Here is a 23676-nt window from a genome sequence, read left to right on the forward strand (position 1 = left end):
CACCAAATTCAATAATCTGCCAGTACAGCGGTGGTGGTGGGAGCCTCTCCTGCCTCCTCAGCAGCGCTAAGGATGTCCGACTGCAGCTTAGGTCTGCTCCCCGATGGCAAGTGGACATCCCCCGAGGGTTGCCGGGCTGCCAGGGGGATGTCTGATTGCCAGCTTAGGCCCAATCCCCCAGGGAGCAGGCCTAAGCCAGCAGGTAGTCATCCCCAGAGGGGTCCCAGACTACGAGAGGGCACAGGCCAGGCTGAGGGACCCCCCTCCCCCCCGAGTGCACAAATTTTTGTGCACTGGCCTCTAGTTCTAAAATATTAGACTTTCCAGGTATCTTTCTGTTATTGACTCCTAGTTTTATTTCGTTGTAGTAAGAGAGGATTTTGCTAAGTAAAATAAGCAAGTCAGAGAAAGACAAATACCATATGATCTCACTTATATGTGGAATCTAATGAACAAAATAAACTGATGAGCAAAACAGAAACAGAGGCATGGATACATGGAACAGACTGACAGCTGTCACAGGGAGGTGGGGGGAGACTAGATGAAAGAAGGTGAAGGAATTAGCTAAAGAACTCATAGACCCAGAAAATGGTGTGGTGATGGCCAGAGGGAAGGTGTGGCAGCTGGGTGGAGGTGGGCAAAAGAAAATGAGGGACATCTGTAATAGTGACAACAATAAATATAAAGTTAAAAAGGAAGCATTTTTGGCAGGGAGAATCGAAGATGGCGGCACAGGTAAACACCGGAGACTGCGGCCGCAAACAACCACTTCAAAAATACAACTAAAAGACGGAACGGACATCAACCAGAACCACAGGAAGGCTGGCTGAGGAGAGACTCTTCAACTAGAAGGAAAAACAACAGCATTACGAGGCTCAGAGGAGGCGCAGTGTGGAAAATTTAAAGGTACAGTGGTGCAGTGGTGCGCGCGCAAAGCGGGCTGGTGGCTGAGGGCGCTGTTGTCGTTTTCAATCAGGAGGGAGTCTCAGACTCTGGGCTACAGATCCGGGCGAGTCTCTAGGGACCCAGACTCAAACGGGAGAAGCGGGACTGTCTGGCTACGGCCCCTCCGAGGTTTGCAGCGGTTGCTGGGACAGAGAGGCAGAGCCCCCGGGGACGGACTGAGAGCAGCCATAGCTGCTCCCTCCCCCCGCCCTGTTGATCCCGCCCCGCCCAAGCCCTGCGCACAGCCATTTACTGATAGCCTCAGGCAAAGGCTAGATTAGCACCTCCCCAGAGGACAGAAGTTTTCCACTCAGCTGATTCTCACAGCCAGTCGGCCTGGTGGTCAAATCCCTCTAGTATTAACTACAACAATTAACTAGAACAAGACTACGCACAAAGACCACAAGGGGGTGCACCAAGAAAGCATAAAAGATGCGGAGACAAAAAAACATGACAGAAATGGAGGATACGGAGCTAAAAATCACAATTTTGAGGGCTTGCAATAAACTTGAGCAGAGCCTCATGAAAACTAATGAGACCCTCGATGCTACGATAAAGAAATTAGAAAGTAAGCATACACGGACTGAAATAAAGAATATTATACCCAATAGCAGACCAGAGGAGCACAAGAATCAAACCAAAGATTTGAAATTCGAAGAAGCAAAAAACACCCAACTGGAAAAGCAAAATGAAAAAAGAATCCGAAAGTGTGAAGATAGTGTAAGGAGCCTCTGGGACAGCTTCAAGCGGACTAATATCAGAATTATAGGAATGCCAGAAGATGAGAGACAGCAAGATATTGAAAACCTATTTGAAGAAATAATGGCAGAAAACTTCCCCCACCTGGAGAAAGAAATGGACTTACAGGTCCAAGAAGCGCAGAGAACCCCAAACAAAAGGAATCCAAAGAGGACCACACCAAGACACATCATAATTAAAATGCCAAGAGCAAAAGACAAAGAGAGAATCTTAAAAGCAGCAAGAGAAAGAGACTCAATTACCTACAAGGGAATACCCATACGACTGTCAGCTGATTTCTCAATAGAAACTTTGCAGGCCAGAAGGGAATGGCAAGAAATATTCAAAGTGCTGAATACCAAGAACCTACAACCAAGATTACTTTATCCAGCAAAGCTATCATTCAGAATTGAAGGTCAGATAAAGAGCTTCACAGATAAGGAAAAGCTAAAGGAGTTCATCACCACTAAACCAGTATTATACGAAATACTGAAAGATATCCTTTAAGAAGAGGAAGAAGAAAAAGGTAAAGATACAAATTGTGAACAACAAACATGCATCTATCAACAAGTGAATCTAAGAATCAAGTGAATAAATAATCTGATGTACAGAATGAACTGGTGATTATAATGAATCAGGGACATAGAAAGGGTATGGACTGACTATTCTTGGGGGGGAAAGGGGAATAGGAGATGCGGGAAGAGACTGGACAAAAATCGTGCACCTATGGATGAGGACAGTGGGTGGGGAGTGAGGGCGGAGGGTGGGGCGGGAACTGGAAGGAGGGGAGTTATGGGGGAGGGAGAAGAGGAACAAATGTAATCTGAACAATAAAAATAAATAAATAAATAAATAAATAAATAAAAATAAAAATAAAAAAAAGAAAAAAGACCAAGAAAATTGAAAAAAAAAAAGGAAGCATTTTTATGTAATTTGAATCTTTTCAAAATATTGGGACTTATTTGCTAGCATGTATACAGTTTATCTTAGTAAATGTTCTGAGTGAACTTTTTAAAAATATATTCTGCTGTCATTAGGTGGAGTATTCTATAAATGTCAGTTAGGACAAGGAGGTATTGTCAAGCCTTTTTGTATCCTTTCTGATTGTTTATCTTTTCTATCCATTTTCTGAGAGTGGAAACGTAGAAATCTTCTATAATAATAAAAGCATAATATGCTAATTAGACAGGACAGCTGAACGACCTTCCAGACATCCTTCTGGACAACCTTCCAGATGAAGCCGGGGCTGTGAGGGCCGAGGCAGCCACCAGTCTGCAAGGGCCAAGCCCCTTGCACGAATTTTGTGCATTGGGCCTCTAGTATTCTAATATAACTATAAATTTGTCTATTTATCTTTGTAGCTTTTGCTTCATATATTCTGAAGTTTAGTTGTTAGGTGCATAAATATTTAGGATTGTGGGAAATTTTTCTTCACCCTCCCTCATATTATATTTTAAAAAAGGTTTTGTTTCAAATGGATTGTAAATCTAAGTGAGAAAGGAACAATCATGGAGCTTTTGAAGAAAAACACAAGGCATGTCTTCAAGACCTTGTGGAAGGTAAAGACTTTATTAAAGGCTATAAAAATTGATAATCATAAAGGAAAACTGGTAAGTTAGCATACATTAAAATAAAGAATGCCTACTAAAAGAATGAGAAAGTAAAAGAGCAAACTGTGTATAAATCACACTTCTGACAAAAAACTTATATTCATAGTATCAAAATGCCTATAAAAAAACAATAAACAAAGGTAGAAGACCCAATTTAGAAAGTGAGCAAAGGACTTTAACAGGTACTGACAAGTCAAGGTTTTTATAAAAATATGATGCATATACAAAATGATATAAAAACAGTTGGTACAAAAGTCAGTATCTTAATGGCCAATAAGCATATGAAAAACTTAACATTATTCCTCATTAGAGAAATATAAATGAAAATCACTACACACCCACCAGAATGGTTAAAATGATAAAGACTGACAATACCAAGTGTTAAGGATGTGGTACAAACTAGAACTCTAGTGTTGCTGATGGGAGTGTCAATTGATTCAGACACTTGACAAAACGGTTTGGCACAGAAACTAAAGTTACATATATACCTACCCCATGACTATAAGACAATTCCTAGGTACATGCCCCAAAGAAGAGTGTGTATGTCCACCAAAGACATGTATAAAAATGTTCAAAGCAGCTTTATTGCTGAAAAGCCAAAAACTAGAAACAACCCAATGTCTGTCAAAAGGAGAAGAAACAGTCATAAGTACAGTCACACAGTACAATAGCACACAGCAGTAAAAAGAATGAACTGGTGCATACAACAGCACAATGAGTTGTAAGGCTATTACGGGTTGAGCAAAAGAAACCAGGCCAAAAAAAGGAGAAAGGGAACATATTATTTCACTTATACAAAGTTCAAAAATAGGCAGAACTAATTTATGGTGACAAATATAAGAACAGTAGTTATTTCTGGAAATGGAAAAGGTAGGTATTGACTAGGAAAGATTATAAGGAAAACTGGAGAGGAAGGTCCATTTTAATTTTAGTTGTTCCTACATGAGTTTACATTAATGTAAAAATTCATCAAGCTGTACATTAAAGATCTGTGAATTTTATTATATGTACATATAGTTCAATAAAGAAAATGGGACACGCTATTAATCGAGTGAAAAGCAAAGTAACTGAGATGTGTATGTGTGTGTGTATATATATATGTATATATGTACATATACATACATATGTATGTATATGTGTATATACATATATATACGTGTATTATATTTGAGACAAAGATTTATATCTAGACTATATAAAGATCTCAAAAAAAATTTTCAATAAGCAGCCCTAGCTAATTTGGCTCAGTAGACAGAGCATCGGCCCCTTGGACTGAAGGGTCCTGTGTTCGATTCCAGTTAAGGGCATGTACCTCGGTTGCAGGCTCAATCCCCAGCCCTGGTTGGGGCATGTGTGGGAAGCAACCAATTGATGTGTCTCTCTCACATCAATGTTTCTCTGCCTCTGTCTCTCCCCCTCCATTCCACTCTCTCTAAAAAAATAAAAAATAAAATAAAATAAAAACCAATGGGAAAATATCCTTGGGTGAGGATTAACAACAAAAAAATCAATAAGCAAAAAACATACAACTCAATAGAAAAACGGGTAATCTTTGAAAAGGCAGTTTGCAAAAAAGGATATCGAAATACTCAATAAACATCTGAAGGGAGCTCAACCTCATTAGTAAAAGTAATGCAAATTAAAACTGTGATGTGATGGCTCTACACATCAACCAGAATGACAAAAATAGAAGATGACCTACCAAACACTAGTAAGAATGCATGAAAACTGCAAGTCTTACTCATATGGGACAAAATGTAAATTGGCTCAATTACTTTGGAATCACATTGGGAAACTGACAATATCTACTGCAGCTGAACATAGGCATATTCTTTGTCAACACCCAGACAAAGATATCCATAATAAGAAAATATAAATGCAGCATTAAAAATAATTGTAAGATTAAGATTAGGCTATCTATTATTATCCTCAGCTTTAGACCTATGACAATTTAAAAATCATTAATTACTTTAAGTGCAATATAATCACATTAAATTTGTTGCGAGTCTATACAAAACAATTCATCACTTTTAACATCTCAATAAATTACTGAGGCCAAAAACTTGAGATGAATAATATTTTATAAATATAAATAATTTTTCACAATTCCTAGCAGACATCAATACGTGAGCCCTGCAGGGATAAACTAGAGCAGCCGTGGGCAAACTACGGCCCGTGGGCCGAATTCGGCCCATTTGAAATGAATAAAACTAAAAAAAAAAAAGACCGTACCCTTTTATGTAATGATGTTTACTTTGAATTTATATTAGTTCACACAAACACTCCATCCATGCTTTTGTTCCGGCCCTCTGGTCCAGTTTAAGAACCCATTGTGGCCCTCGAGTCAAAAAGTTTGCCCACCCCTGAACTAGAGAAAGGCCTGGCCAAGTGCCCACAGCTTCACCTTTTTGCTGAGATTCATGTTCTCCATCTTAGCCTTCAGCAGCTTCATCTTATTCATAGTGATTGAATTTTCAATTATCTGTTGCCCAGAAGGAGAAGGCTCAATCTCTTCATCCTCATCAGTATACAAATTATACACTGACCCACCACTGCAAAGACAATGATAATTACTATTATTATGTGCCTGACACATGCCCAATGACTAAAAATACTCTGTGTGTAATAGAAACTATAGATGCTGCTAATGACAAAGCAATAAATCCATCTTGTCAATGTAAATTTAAGACAAATGTATTTTTAAAAATATAGTTTAGGAGAAAAAAGTTAATGGGGCTAAGTATCACAATCTAGCATTACTGAAAATTCTAGTACAGCTGAGCTTTTCTGAAGTCAAGAGAGCATAAGTGAAGTTCCTTTTGGCTATACCTTTCCTACAGGAGCAAAATCCACAAGAATGATCTGACTCATTTTATTAGCCAAGGCTGGTAATGTGCAACCCAGACCACAAGCTGATCAAATTTCCATTAACCAGAATGAAAAAGAAATTGACACAGAGAAGAAGTCTTGATTTTTATTCATCCTCAGAGGATTCTCACTTAAAAGTTAAAAAAAAAAAAGGAACTCACACATAGGTGTCACCTGAACAGTTTCCCTTCTTAAAGAACATCAACAGCCCTAACTGGTTTGGCTCAGTGGATAGAGCATCGGCCTGCGGACCAAGGGGTCCCAGGTTGTGGGCACATCCCCAGTGGGGAGTGTGCAGGAGGCAGTTGATTGATGTTTCTCTCTCATCAATGTTTCTAACTCTCTATCGCTCTCCCTCCCTTTCTGTGGAAAAAAAAATCAATAAAATATATATTAAAAAAAAAAGAAAAACAACAAAAAATGCAGATAACTTAAGATTTTTCTTAGCATGTTTAGAACAGCATACATTTTAAATGAAAAAGACACCCCAGGCAAGTCATGACACAAATTATTAACCATGTAAAACATTTCAAATATTGATTAATCATCATGACATTTGTTCAAATCTTAACATGATTATTATTTGGGATCCCTTTTCTTTGACTACACAACGCAATGGCATTTATCACACCATCTTCATATTTATATTTACGTATCTATCCCTCTTTCTCCACCGTATGTATAGGTTGAAAGCAGTTGCTAGGCTTTTTCATCTTCCTAGTCTTAGCACCTGGCACAATGCTTGGCACATATTCAAAAAATGTTTGTTGAACTGAACACAAACATTATTGAAATTCAGATTTTTCTTTTTTAAATATTTTTAAATCCTCATTCGAGGATATGTTCTTATTAATTTGAGAGAGAGCAGGAGGGAGGGTGGGAGGGAGGGGGGAGAGAGAGAGAGAGAGAGAGAGAGAGAGAGAGAGAGAGAGAGAGAGAAACATTGATTGATTGCCTCTTGTACACTCCCGACTTCCCCACTGGGGATCAAACCTGCAACCTAGATATGTGTCCTGACCGGGAATCAAACCTGCAACTTTCTGGTGTAAGGGATGGCACTCCAGCCAACTGAGCAACACCAGCCAGGGAGAAATTTAGCTTTTTCAACAATGAGAAAATTAAGTTGGTAAAGGTTTAAAAAACAAAACAAAACAAAACAAAACAAAACAAAACAAACCACAAGCTCACCATGTTTGAAGAATGACTAAAGTTTTAAATGAAACAGGAAAAAAAAATGTGTTAGTCACTGGGACTTGTTTACTTATAGGAAATCTAATGTATCTGTGCTAAAGAATCTGAGGGTTAATAAGATTTCCTATTCTATACGGCTGTGAGAATGAAAACTATTTGGATAGCCTTGATAAGGCATATTCCATAGCACTTCCGAAACACATACTCCTCCCACACAAAGGCAAAGAGGAGGGTGAATAATCCACTCCTAAACTTTATACGGTGAAAGGGATGATATTGTGAAATTGAGGGCTGGTTAATGCACAGCTGGCATGACTATTAGAAGGAAGAATGACAGGAATTAATCCCATAACCAATTCGTCTCCTAGTATGTGCCTTGTGACAATTACTTCTACCTATTGTAGATGCCTTCTACCGCATGAAAATCGACACAAGAGGCACAACACTAAATTAATAGTTACCATTTACTAAGTGCCTATTCTGCCAGGTACTCTCCACATATTATTTATAACCTTTACAAAACTATATAAGATTATATCACATTTTATAAATAAAACTGCAGTTGAGAGAGGTTAAGTAATTTTGTTGGCCAGAAAGCTAATAAATGGTGGACCTAACATTCAAATCCCTATCTGGTTCCAAAGTCTACTCTTTATACTATTTCCTGTTGCTTTCCCAGGCACCAAACAACAGTACCCAAAAAAGGAACAGAACCTGTAGTATGTGAAGGCCTTGTCTTGAGGTTAACTCTACCTGACATGGAGGCTTGAGTGAAGATTTCTGCCAGTTCACCCTTAGAGGTGGAAGGAAGGACTCAGTGTACTCTGCTCTTGGTTACCCTGAAATAATTGAACTTTAGGCACTGCTCTGTGGTATTTTAGCTTCAACTTACCCATACTGATATTGAAAGAGGTTTGTGACTCAACCTTACTAAAAATATTTTAAAAATTAAAAAAGCTAACAAACTGGTCCTTTACTGTTTTCCTGTGTGTGTATGTAAAAAAGTACAATTATGATAAAATATTTCACTAGATACGTTTTAGAGGATTACTAGTAAAAACACTTTTAAATTCACCTAATATTTTTAAAATAATCACACAACTGTGTGTGTGTTTTTCCCTCACAAAGCCTAGATTCATGAGATCAGTTAGAAGTCAATCATAATTTTTTTCTAGTTGGAAAAATATAACTACACTAGGATAACATAGTAATTTATAAATTTAATCTAAAATATCCTTCTTTATATTTAAATATTCTAAGTATTTTCTTGAATTTCTAAATATTTTCTTTTTTACCAGTAGAAAATCAAGTTTTAATACATGCACATAGGGCATTCACTTAGGAATACAAATTCCCTCAATATTTTCTTGAATGCTTATATTTAACCTTTTCTGTATCTTTTTGTTGTTAATCCTCACCTGAGGTTATTTTTTCGTTGATTTTTTAGTGAGAGTGGAAGAGAAAGGGTAAGACAGAGAGAAACATTGATGTGAGAGAAACACATTGATTGGTTGCCTCTTGTACAAGCCCTGACCAGGGCCCGGGCCAAGGAGGAACCTACAACCAAGGTATGTGCCCTTGACCGGAATCGAACCCTGGACCTTTCAGTCCACTGGCCAATGCTGTATCCACTGAGCCAAATGAGGCTAACTTTATCTATATCTTTTAATCTAATACTATGATTAAAGAATAAGAGATGAGCAAATGCAATATTTATTTCAAGATGAATATTGTTCATCAAGAATCCAAGTCCTCATATGACTTTCACAGAAAAGTTACCTATTAATTAGGTCTTGCAATGCCTCCCTCTATTTCATCACACTTAGAAAAGCAGGAAGGTGACATGATTAACTAAAAAGATTTGACACTAAAAACGATACTAGATTTTGTACTGCAATGAATCAAATAAGCACCCAATTCTCTGTTTCTTCTTAGAGCAGGAGTCAGCAATCTATAGCCACAAGCCAAATTCAGTCCACCACTTATTTTGCATGCCCCGTGAGCCAAGAGTGGTTTTTACAATTTTAAAGAGTTGAAAAACACTCAAAATAATATTTTATAACATGCGAAAATTGTATGAAATTCTAATTTGTGTCCATAAATGAAGTTGTATTGGAACATAGCCATATCACTCGATCACATACTACATGTGGCTGATTTTGCACTACAGTGGCAGAGTTGAAAAACCGCAACAGAATTGTATGGGGCTGTCTTTGCTTTGCACTGTGGCTTGGCACACTGCAGATCACAGTGGCATAGTCATAATTCAACAGTATTTTGAGTGCCATGTGTATCACTGTACAGTGACTTTTTTTAATTACCAGTACATATCCAACATGTCAAAACAAGAAAAGTAGCCTTCGAATGCTGCAGTTAGTTTTAAGGCACAGTAGAGAGTGAATTATTTTGCTATCAATTAAATGGCAAAGCATTTTGTTTATTATGTAATAACACTGTAGCTATGCTAGAGAAAAACAACATATTTGGACATTACCAGACTAAGGTCTCATTGCAGGAAAGCAATGGTCAGAAAATTTTAAAAATATGAAATGGAACATCTCATCATAGTAAAACTGCCTCAAAAAAATAAAAGATGGCCCTGGCCAGATTGCTCAGTTGGCTGGGGCATCATCCTGTACTCCAAAAGGTTGTGGTTTGATTCCCAGGGCATTTACCTAGGCTGTGGGTTCGATCCCAGACCGGGGTATGCACGGGAGGCAACCAATTGATATTTCTCTCATCTCTCTCTCTCTCTCTCTCCCTCTCTCTCTCTCTTTCTGTCTGTCTATCTTTGTCTCTGTCTCTCTGCTCCTCCCTTCCGCTTTCTAAACATATCCTTGAGTGAAGATTAAAAATAAACAAGCAAACAAGCAATTAAATAAATAAATAAATAATGAGACTATAACCAAAAAAAGTTTCTAAGTGGTTTATTTACTAGGAAAGCAAGAAAATCTGTTTCCCAATACAGAATTAACTAAACCACGTCCAGAAAAAAATAAACTTGTTTAAAGACTACTCGGCAAGAGCAATTTCTCAAAGAGTTGACATCATTGCAAGTAACATCAATAGTTTATTTAAGGGGAGAATCGAAGATGGCGGCATAGGTAAACACCGGAGATTGCCGCAGTAAACAACCACTTCAAAAATACAACTAAAAGTCGGGACGGACATCAACCAGAACCACAGGAAGGCTGGCTGAGGAGAGACTCTTCAACTAGAAGCAAAAACAACAGCATTCCGACGCTCAGAGGAGGCGCAGTGTGGAAAATTTAAAAGTACGGTGGTGCGGTGGTGAGGTGGTGCGCGCGCAAAGCGGGCTGGCGGCTGAGGGCGCGGTTGTCGTTTTCAATCAGGAGTGAGTCTCAGACTCTGGGCTACAGATCCGGGCGAGTCTCTAGGGACCCAGACTCAAACGGGAGAAGCGGGACTGTCTGGCTACGGCCCCTCCGAGGTTTGCAGCGGTTGCTGGGACAGAGAGGCAGAGCCCCTGGGGACGGACTGAGAGCGGCCATAGCGGCTCCCTCCCCCTGCCCTGTTGATCCCGCCCGCCCAAGCCCTGCGCACAGCCATTTGCCGATCGCCTCAGGCAAAGGCTGGATTAGCGCCTCCCCAGAAGACAGACGTTTTCCGCACAGCTGATTCCTACAGCCAGTCGGCCTGGTGGTCAAATCCCTCTAGTGTTAACTACAACAATTAAGGCTTGGCTAGAACAAGACTGCGCACAGAGACCACAAGGGGGTGCACCAAGAAAGCATAAAAGATGCGGAGACAAAAAAACATGACAGAAATGGAGGATATGGAGCTAAGAATCGCAATTTTGAGGGCTTGCCATAAATTTGTGCAGAGCCTCACGAAAACTAATGAGACCCTCGATGCTACGATAAAGAAATTAGAAAGTAAGCATACACGGACTGAAATAAAGAATATTATACCCAATAGCAGACCAGAGGAGCTCAAGAATCAAACCAAAGATTCGACAAAAAACACCCAATTGGAAAAGCAAAATGAAAAAAGAATCCGAAAGTGTGAAGATAGTGTAAGGAGCCTCTGGGACAGCTTTAAGCGGACTAATATCAGAATTATTGGAGTGCCAGAAGATGAGAGACAGCAAGATATTGAAAACCTATTTCAAGAAATAATGGCAGAAAACTTCCCCCACCTGGAGAAAGAAATGGACTTACAGGTTCAAGAAGCGCAGAGAACCCCAAACAAAAGGAATCCAAAGAGGACCACACCAAGACACATCATCATTAAAATGCCAAGAGCAAAAGACAAAGAGAAAATCTTAAAAGCAGCAAGAGAAAGAGGCTCAATTACCTACAAGGGAATACCCATACGACTGTCAGCTGATTTCTCAACAGAAACTTTGCAGGCCAGAAGGGAATGGCAAGAAATATTCAAAGTGCTGAATACCAAGAACCTACAACCAAGATTACTTTATCCAGCAAAGCTATCATTCAGAATTGAAGGTCAGATAAAGAGCTTCACAGATAAGGAAAAGCTAAAGGAGTTCACCACCGCCAAACCAGTATTATATGAAATGCTGAAAGGTATCCTTTAAGAAGAGGAAGAAGAAGAAAAAGGTAAAGATACAAATTATGAACAACAAATATGCATCTATCAACAAATGAATCTAAGAATCAAGTGAATAAATAACCTGATGTACAGAATGAACTGGTGATTATAATAGAATCAGGGACATAGAAAGGGAATGGACTGACTATTCTTGGGGGGAAAAGGGGTGTGGGAGATGCGGGAAGTGACTGGACAAAAATCATGCACCTATGAATGAACACAGTGGGTGGGGAGTGAGGGTGGAGGGTGGGGTGGGAGCTGGAAGGAGGGGAGTTATGGGGGGAAAAAAGAGGAACAAATGTAATAATCTGAACAATAAAGATTTAAAAAAAAAATAGTTTATTTAAAAACTAGAGGCCCTGGTGCACGAAATTTATGCACTCGGGGTGGGGGGGGTCACTCAGCCTGGATTGCAAGAGGGCGCAGGCCAGGACGTAGGACCCCACCAGTGCATGATCTGGGCTGGGGAGGGATGCGGGAGGTTGGCCAGCTGGGGAGGGACTGCGGGAGGGCTCCAGGCCATGTCTGGCCCATCTCGCTCAGTCCTGATTGGCTGGAACCCAGCAGCAAGCTAACCTATTGGTCAGAGTGTCTGCCCCCTGGTGATTAGTGCACGCCATAGTGACTGATCAACCAGTCAACTGTCTGCCCCCTGGCGGTCAGTGCATGTCATAGCGAGCAACTGAGTGACCTTAGCATAATAGCATATTACGCTTTGATTGGTTGGACAACTGGATGACTGGATACTTAGCATATTCGGCTTTTATTATATGGATACCGCAAGTTGCCCTACCTGGTTTGCCTCAGTGGATAGAGCATTGGTCCGGGAACTAAAAGGTTCCAATTTAATTCTGGTCAAGGGCACAAAGCTCATACCTCAGTTGCAGGCTTGATCCCCATCTGATCAGGGCACATGCGAGAGTCAACCAATCGATGTCTCTCTCTCACATCGATGTTTCTCTCTCTCTGTCTCTCCCCCTCAATTTCACTCTCTCTAAAAAAAAAAAAAAAAAAAAAAAAAAAAAATCAGTGGGAAAATATCCTTGGGTGAGGATTAACAAAAACAAAAAAATACTGCATGTTATTTGGAGTTGTTTTGCTTGGCTTTTGATGAGTCAACATAAGTTATTGAAACTGTTCAGCTTTTTTAATTTATTCTGGGCATCAATACCAAGTTTGAAGTAAGTGAAAAAACTAGCCTCTTTGAAAAGGCTGCATAAAACAACTAGAGTTAAGAATATTTTCAAAGAAGTTGCTAAAACACTAATTCAGTACAACTGAATCCGCTACAATTAATGGAGTAAAAATATGTGTAGAACAAAAAAAGAGCTTAGCAAATTTACAAAGGTAATGAAAATGTAAGGTGTTTAACACCTAAGGTTACTCATTGTATTATTCATAAGCAGGTCTTCTAGAGCTAATATTTGAATCTATCATGTGTTATTGAACCAGTAATTCAATGGTAAACTTCATTTGTCTCCTGGATTTAGCCGTCAGTTCAATGGCTTGACAGTAATTTTATTGTGATTTTTTGTACCTCAGGGATGATAATGAATTTTTCTGAATGAAAAGAACTGCCTTCAACTGCTAATATAAACACTAAGTGCCTTTGGAAATTAGCTTTGCTATGAACTTGATAATGTTTCTTAGTGAATTCCACCTAATATTACAAGGCAAAACAGTACTTACATGAGAAACTGATACTGTAGTAATGTCATTTTGACAACTAGCTTTACTGTGATCACATATATAAAGTCATGCCTTCAAAAGTTAAAAACTTAAGCGAGCCCTGCTTGGAATAGTTCAGTTGGTTGAGCATCGTCCCATGTACTGAAAGGTCACCAGTTTGATTCCCGGTCAGGGAACATGCCCAGGTTGTTCGTTCAGCCCCAGTCAGGGTGTGTAAGGGATGCATCCGATCCATGTTTCTCACATCGATGTTTCTCTTTCTCATTCTCTCCCTCCTCTTCTCTCTTACTCTCTCTCTCCCTCTCCCTTCCTCTCTGAAATCAATAAAAGTATATATTATATTAAAAAAGAAAGAATCAACAGTCAACACTCGTTTGTTACAGTCTGTTCTCTGTGGCCACAAAGAAGGAGTCTAATCTTCCTTCCCCACAGCACTCTATGGTGGCCAGAATCTTAAAGGAATCCCCATGATTCCCGATCCCTGATGCTCACACCCATATACTCTCCTACCCTTCCTTGAGCATGGGCATGACCTATGATTTACATCTAGCCAACAGATTAGATGAAAAATAAAAGGATTTTGCAGATATAAGTTAGGTCCTAAATCAGTTGACTTTGAGTTCATCAAAAGGGAGCTGTGGGCAGCCTCTAGCCAATAGCCAGCAAAAAAATACCAGGCCTTCAGTCATAGAGCCACCAGGAAATGAATTATGACAACATTGTGACTGAGCTTGAAAGCAGATTATGTTCCCCAGCCAAGCCTCCAGAGAAGAGTTCACCTTTGCCAAAACCATGATTGCAGCTTGTGGAAGCCTGAGCAGAGCTCCCAGCTAAACTGTGCCAGGACTCCAGACCCTCAGACACTGTTCTCCAGGCTACAGTTATCTTTTCCATGAATGGTTTGCCATTAGCTTTTTAGGCTGTGGATTAAATTTAGTTACCTACAATACTGTTCCTTTCTCTGTTTGGCAAACTCCTACTCCTCTTTTACAGTTGCTTCTTTTGAGAGGTTGTCCCTAACTCCCTTCCTTTCAAGCAAAATGAAGCCCCTCTCATCTGGTTTTCCAGAGATGCTGCTATCCTTCTTAACAATTGCCAACAGTGTATGACAGGTATATTTATAGCAGATTGCATGTTCCATGAGGGAAGAGTAATCATCTTTGTAACCTAGTGCCTAGTGTAGAAACACGCTAAAAAAGTTCAGTAAAAGTTTAGTGACTTAAGTGAAAGGCAGTAAAAAATCATAATAAGACAGTGCACAAAAACCTATAGGTTACCTAGTTGGACTTCTAAATGTTGTTTTGCCTAGCTAAGTACCTTTAGGTTGTATCTTTCTAATTTTATAAGTAATATAACTTTCCCCCCTTTATTAGAGTAGAAAAACAAGACTGGAGAAGTAAGATTTATACACCCTTTTTAAAAAATATATTTTATTGATTTTTTTACAGAGAGGAAGGGAGAGGGACAGAGAGTTTAAAACATAGATGAGAGAGAAACATCAATCAGCTGCCTCCTGCACACTCCCCACTGGGGATGTGCCCGCAACCCAGGTACATGCCCTTGACCGGAATCGAACCTAGGACCCTTCAGTCTGCAGGCCGATGCTTTATCCACTGAGCCAAACCGGTTAGGGCAAGATTTATACACCTTTAAGCAGCAGAGTTAAATTTTGAAAAAAGCTAGTAATTTTAGATTCAATCCTTTCTATTATAACAACACTATTATAACAAGAGTCTAATCTAGTAGACATCTTAGTTTCATAATGTTACAGAAATAAATATTTTGTATGAAAAATCTTATTCCATAAAGAAATTTCAGCCCTGGCTGGTATGGCTCAGTTGGTTGAGCATCATCCAGTGCTGGTTCAATTCCCAGTCAGCACACATACCCAGGTTGAAGGTTTGATCTCAGGTTGGGGCGTATATGGGAGGCAGCCAATCAATGTCTCTCTTACATTGATGTTTCTCTCTCTCCTCTCCTCTCCTCTCCTCTCCTCTCCTCTCCTCTCCTCTCCTCTCCCTTCATCTCTCTCTAAAATCAATAAAAACATATTTTTTTAAAAAATAAATTTCAGTTTTAAAAATTACTCTCTAAGTATTAATCATATAAAGGGCAATTTCAGAATCACATACCTGGGGCCACAGGAATAGAGAAGAATGCAGGAAATTTAGTCAGTCTTGTGAATATAATAAGATTATTTTGACAAAACAAGGTAAACATAAAGGTTTAAGGAGTATATTGTATGATGTTATCCTTTTATAAGTGAGACATGCAAATGAAAACCTATTTATTTACCTTAAAGATTCAGATAATGGTGTTAAAGTGCCATCTCCCCTATCTACTACACGAAAGAAATTCAATTGCTCTCCTTCTCGGTATACCAAAAATGTAACTTGTTTGTTGTAGGAGGTCTTCTCCCAGACCTCGTCTTGACTGGAATCCATGTACTCAGCCATCTCCCTAAGTGGGTCTTCCATAGGAACTACAAATGGAAAAATTGATAAACAAGCTTTCAATTTATATCAAGTTTTATGCATCTTGGTACAGTGACAGGACATAATATTATGAATTTGAACAACCCTGTGCAATATATATATATATATATATACATATATATATATATAAAATATTCCTCAAAAAGTGTCTGGTCTTTTATAGTTAATACAGCACTCCCTATGTTGTATTAATATGAAATAAATGAAATGCATTATTGTGTTAGGTACAAAGATACACAAGGTTTTTCCTATACCACTAGTCTGTATAGTTGCTGACTCTACGACATAATTATCTATGATTGCTTTCACTTGACACCTCTGCTTCCTATATTTTCCAATACTGGTTCCATCAACCAACAATTAAAAGCAATATAAATCCCACTTACTTTATATTAAAATATAAACACACACATAATTAGGAGACATATTAGAAGTGAGAAGCATCTGAATCTTTCTTCTTTCTGGTTTTATATATAGGCTGAGTCCTCTTAGAGCTGTTTCTTGACGTACAGTCAGGTAATTAAAAGTACACAGTAGGCCCTAACCAGTTTGGCTCAGTGGATAGAGCGTTGGCCTGCGGACTAAAGGGTCCCAGGTTCAATTCTGGTCAAGGGCATGTACCTTGGTTGCGGGCACATCCCCAGTAGGGGGTGTGCAGGAGGCAGCTGATCGATGTTTCTAACTGTCTATCCTTCTCCCTTCCTCTCTGTAAAAAATCAATAAAATATATATTTTTAAAAGTACCCAGTAATTCAGAAACAAGGGGGCCACTTAAGTACTGAAACCGCAATGTGTATAATGGTCAGAATGTTGTTTATTAAAAGCATCTTCCCAGGAGCCGAGTTGTTCTTGAATAGAATACATCCATGTGCCCAGGCAGAGCACAGGACTGGGGCAAAGCCCTCACTGCTGACGGGCTCTAGAAGACAAAGATGTCCTCGGGTTTGAATGATATTACAACCTGCTCTTGTCCACAGCAGCCACAGATTCTGCTCCTGTGGTGGGAATTGGCCTGAAGAGATTGCTGGCTCACAGGGTGAGTGTTCTAAAAAACCCTGAACTCCACACTTGGGTGTCTAAGTAATGGTTACAGGAAATAAAATAGTTCCTAAAGACATGCTCATGACAAGTTGAAGAAACATTTGCTCTTTCCTAAAAGAAGCAATAATTTCTCAAACTCCATAACTCTCATTCAAGTAGCTTACTTATTACCAGAATCACAGTGCTGCACTATTCTTTTAAAAAATTGTAAGAAAAGTTGAACTCTGAAAGTAACAAGGTAAAAACATTAAAGATGTTCTCATATTCTAAATTCAATACCACCACTACTAAAACACAAAAACTTTAGAAATATAATAGGATTTAGTTTATTTTATAAAAATGTTTGGGGCCTAGCCAGTGTGGCTCAGTAGTTGAGCATTGACCTATGAACCAGGAGGTCACAATTCGGTTCCCAGTCAGAACATATGCCCTGGTTGTAGGCTCAACTCCCAGTGTGGGCTGTGCAGGAGGCAGCTGATCAATGATTCTCTCTCATCATTGATGTTTCTATCTCTTAATCCCTCTCCCTTCCTATCTGAAATCAATAAAAATAGTTTTTAAATGTTCAGATGTTTTGATTGACTCTTTCATAGACACAAAATGCATAAATATTAAGAGACATTTTTAAAACAAGTTCTTGCCAGTTTTAAGTTAATGATATATTTTCCACATTATGTTCATGAGAAATAAAAACCTATGCTATTGTCATTACTAATGCCACATGAAAGCCTTACTTAAATCAACATAGTGTGCCTTTCTTAGGGAGGCACTGGGATTTAATATGCTTATACACATATGTATATATATGTCCACACATTTTCATAACAGAAAAATCACTTAGATTATATCAGGTATAAAACATTGTATATATAGTTTAAGATAAAATTTAGTTTTAGGAAAGAAAGTATTTTCTATGTTGTTTTAATAATGGTTCATTAAAAAAATTTTTTAAGCTAAATATTACTTACTGGAACTCAGATGATAAAGGTACTTTCTAAACCATAAGTTTTAAATAAGACTAAATAGCTAAAAAAAACCCATGGTTTCTCAAATACCATATGGAGAAGTTTTATATCTGGGTTGACAAAGATTTTAATGATGTAAGGTAGACAACATCAAGCTTTTAATTTTAAAAATGTTGATTCGATAAAGGCAAAATTATTAAAAACTTAATTTAAAATATTAAAAAACAGATAATTTCTAAGTGCTGATTTTTCAATTTACAAATAAGGCACAAAATGTTGTAGGGAAAGAAGGTATTACAAAGCTTCAACTACCAAAGGGTAGTGATGCATGTCATTTTAAATTTTTTAAGTTTTAAAAATACATATATTTCTAACTCAGAATCTGTAGCACTTACACTCCTCCTCATAAACATAAAATAATTTTAATTCTAGTAAGAAAAATAGGTGCTCTGATTAAAACCCTGGTTTAAAGAAAATAGTATACACAAATAACCAACTTTCAAAAATATAATACAATGGAGTTCACATGTCATTAAACACTGTATAATTCTATCTTACAATAATGACCCAGGAAACGCTTTAGGGTCTTGCACTACCCTCAGAATCGGTACTACAGACATCAACTTATGTCACATATGAGAATTTCATGTTAATAGACAGCCCCTAATATTAGGAATGCTAATTAATCAGCTCTAACCTTATTTTCATCTTTTATAACTTATCCAAAATAATTAAACAGCAAAAAGAACATGTCTCTCAAAATCCTCTTGAAGTAGTTAGGAACAAGATGGTTATACCTTTATTTTTTAACTAAAATTTGAAGCATGGGGATAAAATTTGACTTGTGGAAGAAATAAGCCAGCAGTGGACTCAATACTTAATTCAGTTTTCTGATTAAAGAAGGCTCAAACAACTATGAAGTCCTTCCCCAAAAAGAGGACAGCTCTAAGCAGTCTCTGGGAGCCTCTATCTGGTGGGATTCATGTGGCATACCTGAATCAGGGGCCAATGTAAACACTCCCAATTCTCCCCGTGCTTAGAACTTTCTCATTGATCAAGTCTCTGCTCACATCATCTTCTCCCAGGGCCCTTCCCCAATCATCCTCCTATCACCCTGCCTCCACAGACTCTATCATACTACCCTGTTTCCTCCACAGCATTTATGACTGCTTAAAATGACATCCATTCCTAACACACTTACTGTGAGTACCTTCATGAATTAGGGACATTTTCTCCCATAAAATATTGCACTGAACATCTAGTAGATGCTCAAAATGTATTTGCTGAATGAATGAACGAACAAACGAATGAATAAACTCCCAAGGACTGCCCACATTCTGAAAAAGGATTCAACAGGGCCATGATAATATCCATGACACCCAAATACATCATAGACAAGGCTAACAGATATCCAAGAAGTTTCTATAAAAATCATTACCTCAGGCCCACCTGGTGTGGCGTAGTGATTGAGTGTTGACCCAGAAACCAGGAGGTCACAGTTTGATTCCCCATCAGGGCACATGCCCAGGTTGTGGGCTCGGTCCCCAGTAGGGGGCATGCAGGAGGCAGCCAATCAATAATTCTCATCATTGATGTTTATATATTATCTCTCTCCCTCTCCTTTCCTCTCTGAAATCAATTTAAAAAATATATTTTTAAAAAATATTACTCCAGGAATTAAAGAATCAGTGGATAAAAACAAACAACAAGACTGGAATGAACCTAATCACAATAACAACATATTTGTATTATGCCATTCCATTTCCCTTCCCTATATTGATGAGGTTTATTTTTAGTTATTTATTTTTTAAATATATTTTTATTGATTTCAGAGAGAGAGAGAAACATTAATGATGAGAGAGAATCATCTATCGGCCACCTCCTGCACCACCCTACTGGGAATCAAGCCTGCAACCTGGGCACATGCCCTTAACCGGAATCAAATCTGGGACCCTTCAGTCCACAGGCCAACGCTCTATCCACTGAGCCAAACCAGCTAGAATGATGAGGTTTATTTTTAAATCTCCCTGGATGGAATCATGAATCATTAGACTTTCTAGTATATGAGTTCCTGCCACTGTTCATTTAGGCTTTAAAGAACAATGCCTTTAAAAACAAATGTGGTTCTTCTAAACCTAAGAGCAGAAAGAGAACCTTACTACAAAACATAAAAACACCGACTGGCTTAAAGATTGTTATTGTGAAAGTGCTTAATATACATAATTTTAACATATGCCTACCTCTTCTAGTATTTATAGGTCCACCACGCATAGCCAGTACCAGCTTCAAGGTACAGCCTTCTGAAATGCTGTGGATAATTAATAAAAAAATAAACTACAATCATCAAAATACACTCACTGTTAAATATGTACATAATTATTGCTGCTTTACCAGGCATAGTGCCTGTCCTCTAAAAATAGATATAGCAATGTGCATAAATATAAAATGTTAATTTATTTACTTCTTAAATAATGAAAAAGTGAAGAAGTTTTCATAATCCTTAAATATGACATTAAATTTCAGAATAAAAGTATTGGAAAGGATCTGTGACCATGTGGCTTAACCTCTTCATTTTACATGTAAGGAAAAAGAGGCCCTAAGAAAACAGATTCTTATTCAAGACCCAAAGTATTAGAAAATAGCAGATATATTTAGTAAAATAGGAAACAGAAAAACAGTAAATCTACAAGGTCTCCCGATGCTCTTTCAGCTATTCCATATTGCCTTTTTGCTCTTTTCTTAAGAGTGAAGATTTATGGGAGGGGAAAAAGGCAAAATGTCAGGCAGTCTATCTGCAATCACTGGTATGCACAGTCCCACTTAGTAATGGAAGAAGGCCTTAATGGAAAATGAAAGAGGTGGTGAAGAGCAATACTCTCTCACTCAATACTTGTGAAAATGGAAAGAAAAGAAACCTACTCAGGTGAGAATTGGGTCAATATTCAAAGAAAAAAGCAAAGAATGCAAGATCAGAAGAGAAAGATCTAAAAAGGAAGGAGATTAATAGCTTAGAGCAGTGGTTCTCAACCTTCCTAATGCCGTGGCCCTTTAATACAGTTCCTCATGTTGTGGTGACCCCCAATTTCATTGTTACAAATTGAACATAATTAAAGCATAGTGATTAATCACAAAACAATATGTAATCATATATGTGTTTTCTGATGGTCTTAGGCGACCCCTGTGAAAGGGTCACTCGAGCCCCAAAGGGGTCGCGGCCCACAGGTTGAGAACCGCTGGCTTAGAGTGAATAATGAAAAAGTAAAACAAAGATTCAAAGGACAAGGATCAGGTAATATGGGGTACTGAGCCAACATATCTTTTTTTAATTAAATGTATTGGGGTGACATTGGTTCCCCAAACCAAAAAGGTTTCATGTACACAACTCAATAAAATATCATCTGCAATATTAGCAAATCAGATCCAATAATATATTAAAAAGATCATACACCATGATCAAGTGGGATTTATTCCTCGAATGCAAGACTGGTTAAATATCCACAAATCAGTAAATGTGATACATCACATAAGCAAATTGAAAGATAAATATCACATGATTATATCAATAGATGCAGAAAAGGCAGTTGACAAAATGCAACACCCTTTTTTGATAAAAACTCTCAGGAAAGTGGGAGTAGAGGGATCATACCTCAACATAATAAAGGCCATATATGACAAACCTACAGCCAACATAATACTCAATGGTCAACAACTAAAAGCTTTTCCCTTAAGAAAAGGAACAAGACAAGGATGTTCGCTTTCACCACTCTTATTCAACATAGTATTGGAAGTCCTAGCCACAGCAATCAGACAAGAAGAGATAAAAGTCATCCAAATTGGAAAGGAGGAAGTAAAATTCTCATTACTTGCAGATGACATGATATTGTACATAAAAAACCCTAAAGATTCCACCAGGAAACTACTGGACCTAATAAATGAATTCGGCAAGGTAGCAGGCTACAAAATCAACATCTAGAAATCAATGGCATTTTTATATACCAATAATGAACTTTCAGCAAGAGAAACTAAAAAACAATCCCATTTACCATTGCAACAACAACAACAAAAATAAGATACCTAGGAATAAACTTAACTAAGGAGGTAAGAGACCTGTACTTGGAAAACTATAGGACATTGAAAATATAAATAGAGGAAGATACAAAAAGACGGGAACATATACCATGTTCATGAATTGGAAGAATTAACATCATTAATATGTCTAAACTACCCAATGCAAACTATAGATTCAATTCAATTCCTATTACCAGTAAAATACCAATGGCACACGTCACAGAACTAGAATAAATACTCCAAAAATTTATATGGAACCATAAAGATCCCAAATAGCTGTGGCAGAAAGAAAAGAAAGAAGAACCAAGTTGGAGGGATCAGAATACCGGATATCAAACTATACTACAAAGTCATTATAATCAAACCAATGGATCAGAACAGAAGCCCCAGAAATTGACCCACACCATACAGTCAATTAATAATTGACAAAGGAAGCAAAAACATACAATGGAGAAAAGGCAACCTCTTCAACAAATGGTGCTGGGAAAATTGGACGGACAGATGAAAAAGATGAAACTATACCATCAACTTACACCATACACAAGAATAAACTCAAAATGGATAAAAGACTTAAATGTAAAGCATGAAATCATAACAATCTTCGAAGAAAACATAGGCAGTAAAATCTCAGACATCTCACACAGCAGAATTTTTGCCGATACATCTTTAGGGCAAAGGAAACTAAGGAGAAAATAAACAAATGGGACTACATCAAAATAAAAAGCTTCTGCACAGCAAAGAAAAACCATCATCAAAATGAAAAGGGAACCCACTGAATGGGAGAACATATTTGTCAATGATACATCTGATAAGGGGTTAATATCCAAAACATATAAAGCACTCATACAACTCAACAAAAGGAAGACAAACACTTCAATTAAAAAATGGGCAGAAGAGTTAAATAGGAATTTCTCCAAAAAGGAAATACTGATGGCCAAGAGACACATGAAAAAATACTCAAAATAACTACTCATCAGAGAAATGCAAATTAAAACCACAATGAGATATCACCTCACACCTGTTAGAATGGCTATCATAAAAAATAAACAAGTGCTAGCAAGGATGTACAAAAAAGGGAACACTAGTTCACTGCTGGTGGGAATACAGACTGGTGCAGCCGCTACGGAAAACAGTATAGTTTCCTCAAAAAATTAAAAATGGAACTTCTGTTTGACCCAGTGATCCCACTTCTGGGAATATATCCTAAAAATCACGAAACATCAATCAGAAAGAATATATATATCCCTATGTTCATAGCAGCGTTATTTACAATAGCTAAGTTTTTTTAACAGCCCGAGTGCCCATCAGCAGATGAATGGATAAAAAAGCTGTGGGATATTTACATAATGGAATACTATGCAGGTATTAAAAAGAGGGACCTCTTACCCTTTGGGACAGCCTGGAGGACCTGGAAAATATTATGCTAAGTAAAATAAGCCAGACAGAGAAAGAAAAGTATCACATGATTTTATTTATTTGTGGACTCTAATG

General features: G+C 38.0%; 1 protein-coding gene across 2 annotated transcripts in view; it reads right to left on the reverse strand.

The window, feature by feature from the left end:
• ZFAND4 (zinc finger AN1-type containing 4) overlaps window positions 1–23676 on the reverse strand; it is an 81397-nt gene that overhangs the window by 18845 nt on the left and 38876 nt on the right. For both annotated transcript variants that reach the window (XM_070431972.1, XM_070431973.1), the window contains exons 4-6: window positions 20358–20425; window positions 15912–16098; window positions 5698–5845 (exon numbers count right to left, since the gene is read on the reverse strand). In XM_070431972.1, coding sequence (XP_070288073.1) covers window positions 5698–5845; window positions 15912–16098; window positions 20358–20425 — 403 coding nt within the window. The remainder of the gene's footprint in view (window positions 1–5697; window positions 5846–15911; window positions 16099–20357; window positions 20426–23676) is intronic.

Source organism: Myotis yumanensis, unplaced genomic scaffold (genome assembly GCF_028538775.1).
Source record: "Myotis yumanensis isolate MYYU_CA2020_CCGP unplaced genomic scaffold, mMyoYum1.0.hap1 SCAF_13, whole genome shotgun sequence".
Taxonomy (NCBI): domain Eukaryota; kingdom Metazoa; phylum Chordata; class Mammalia; order Chiroptera; family Vespertilionidae; genus Myotis; species Myotis yumanensis.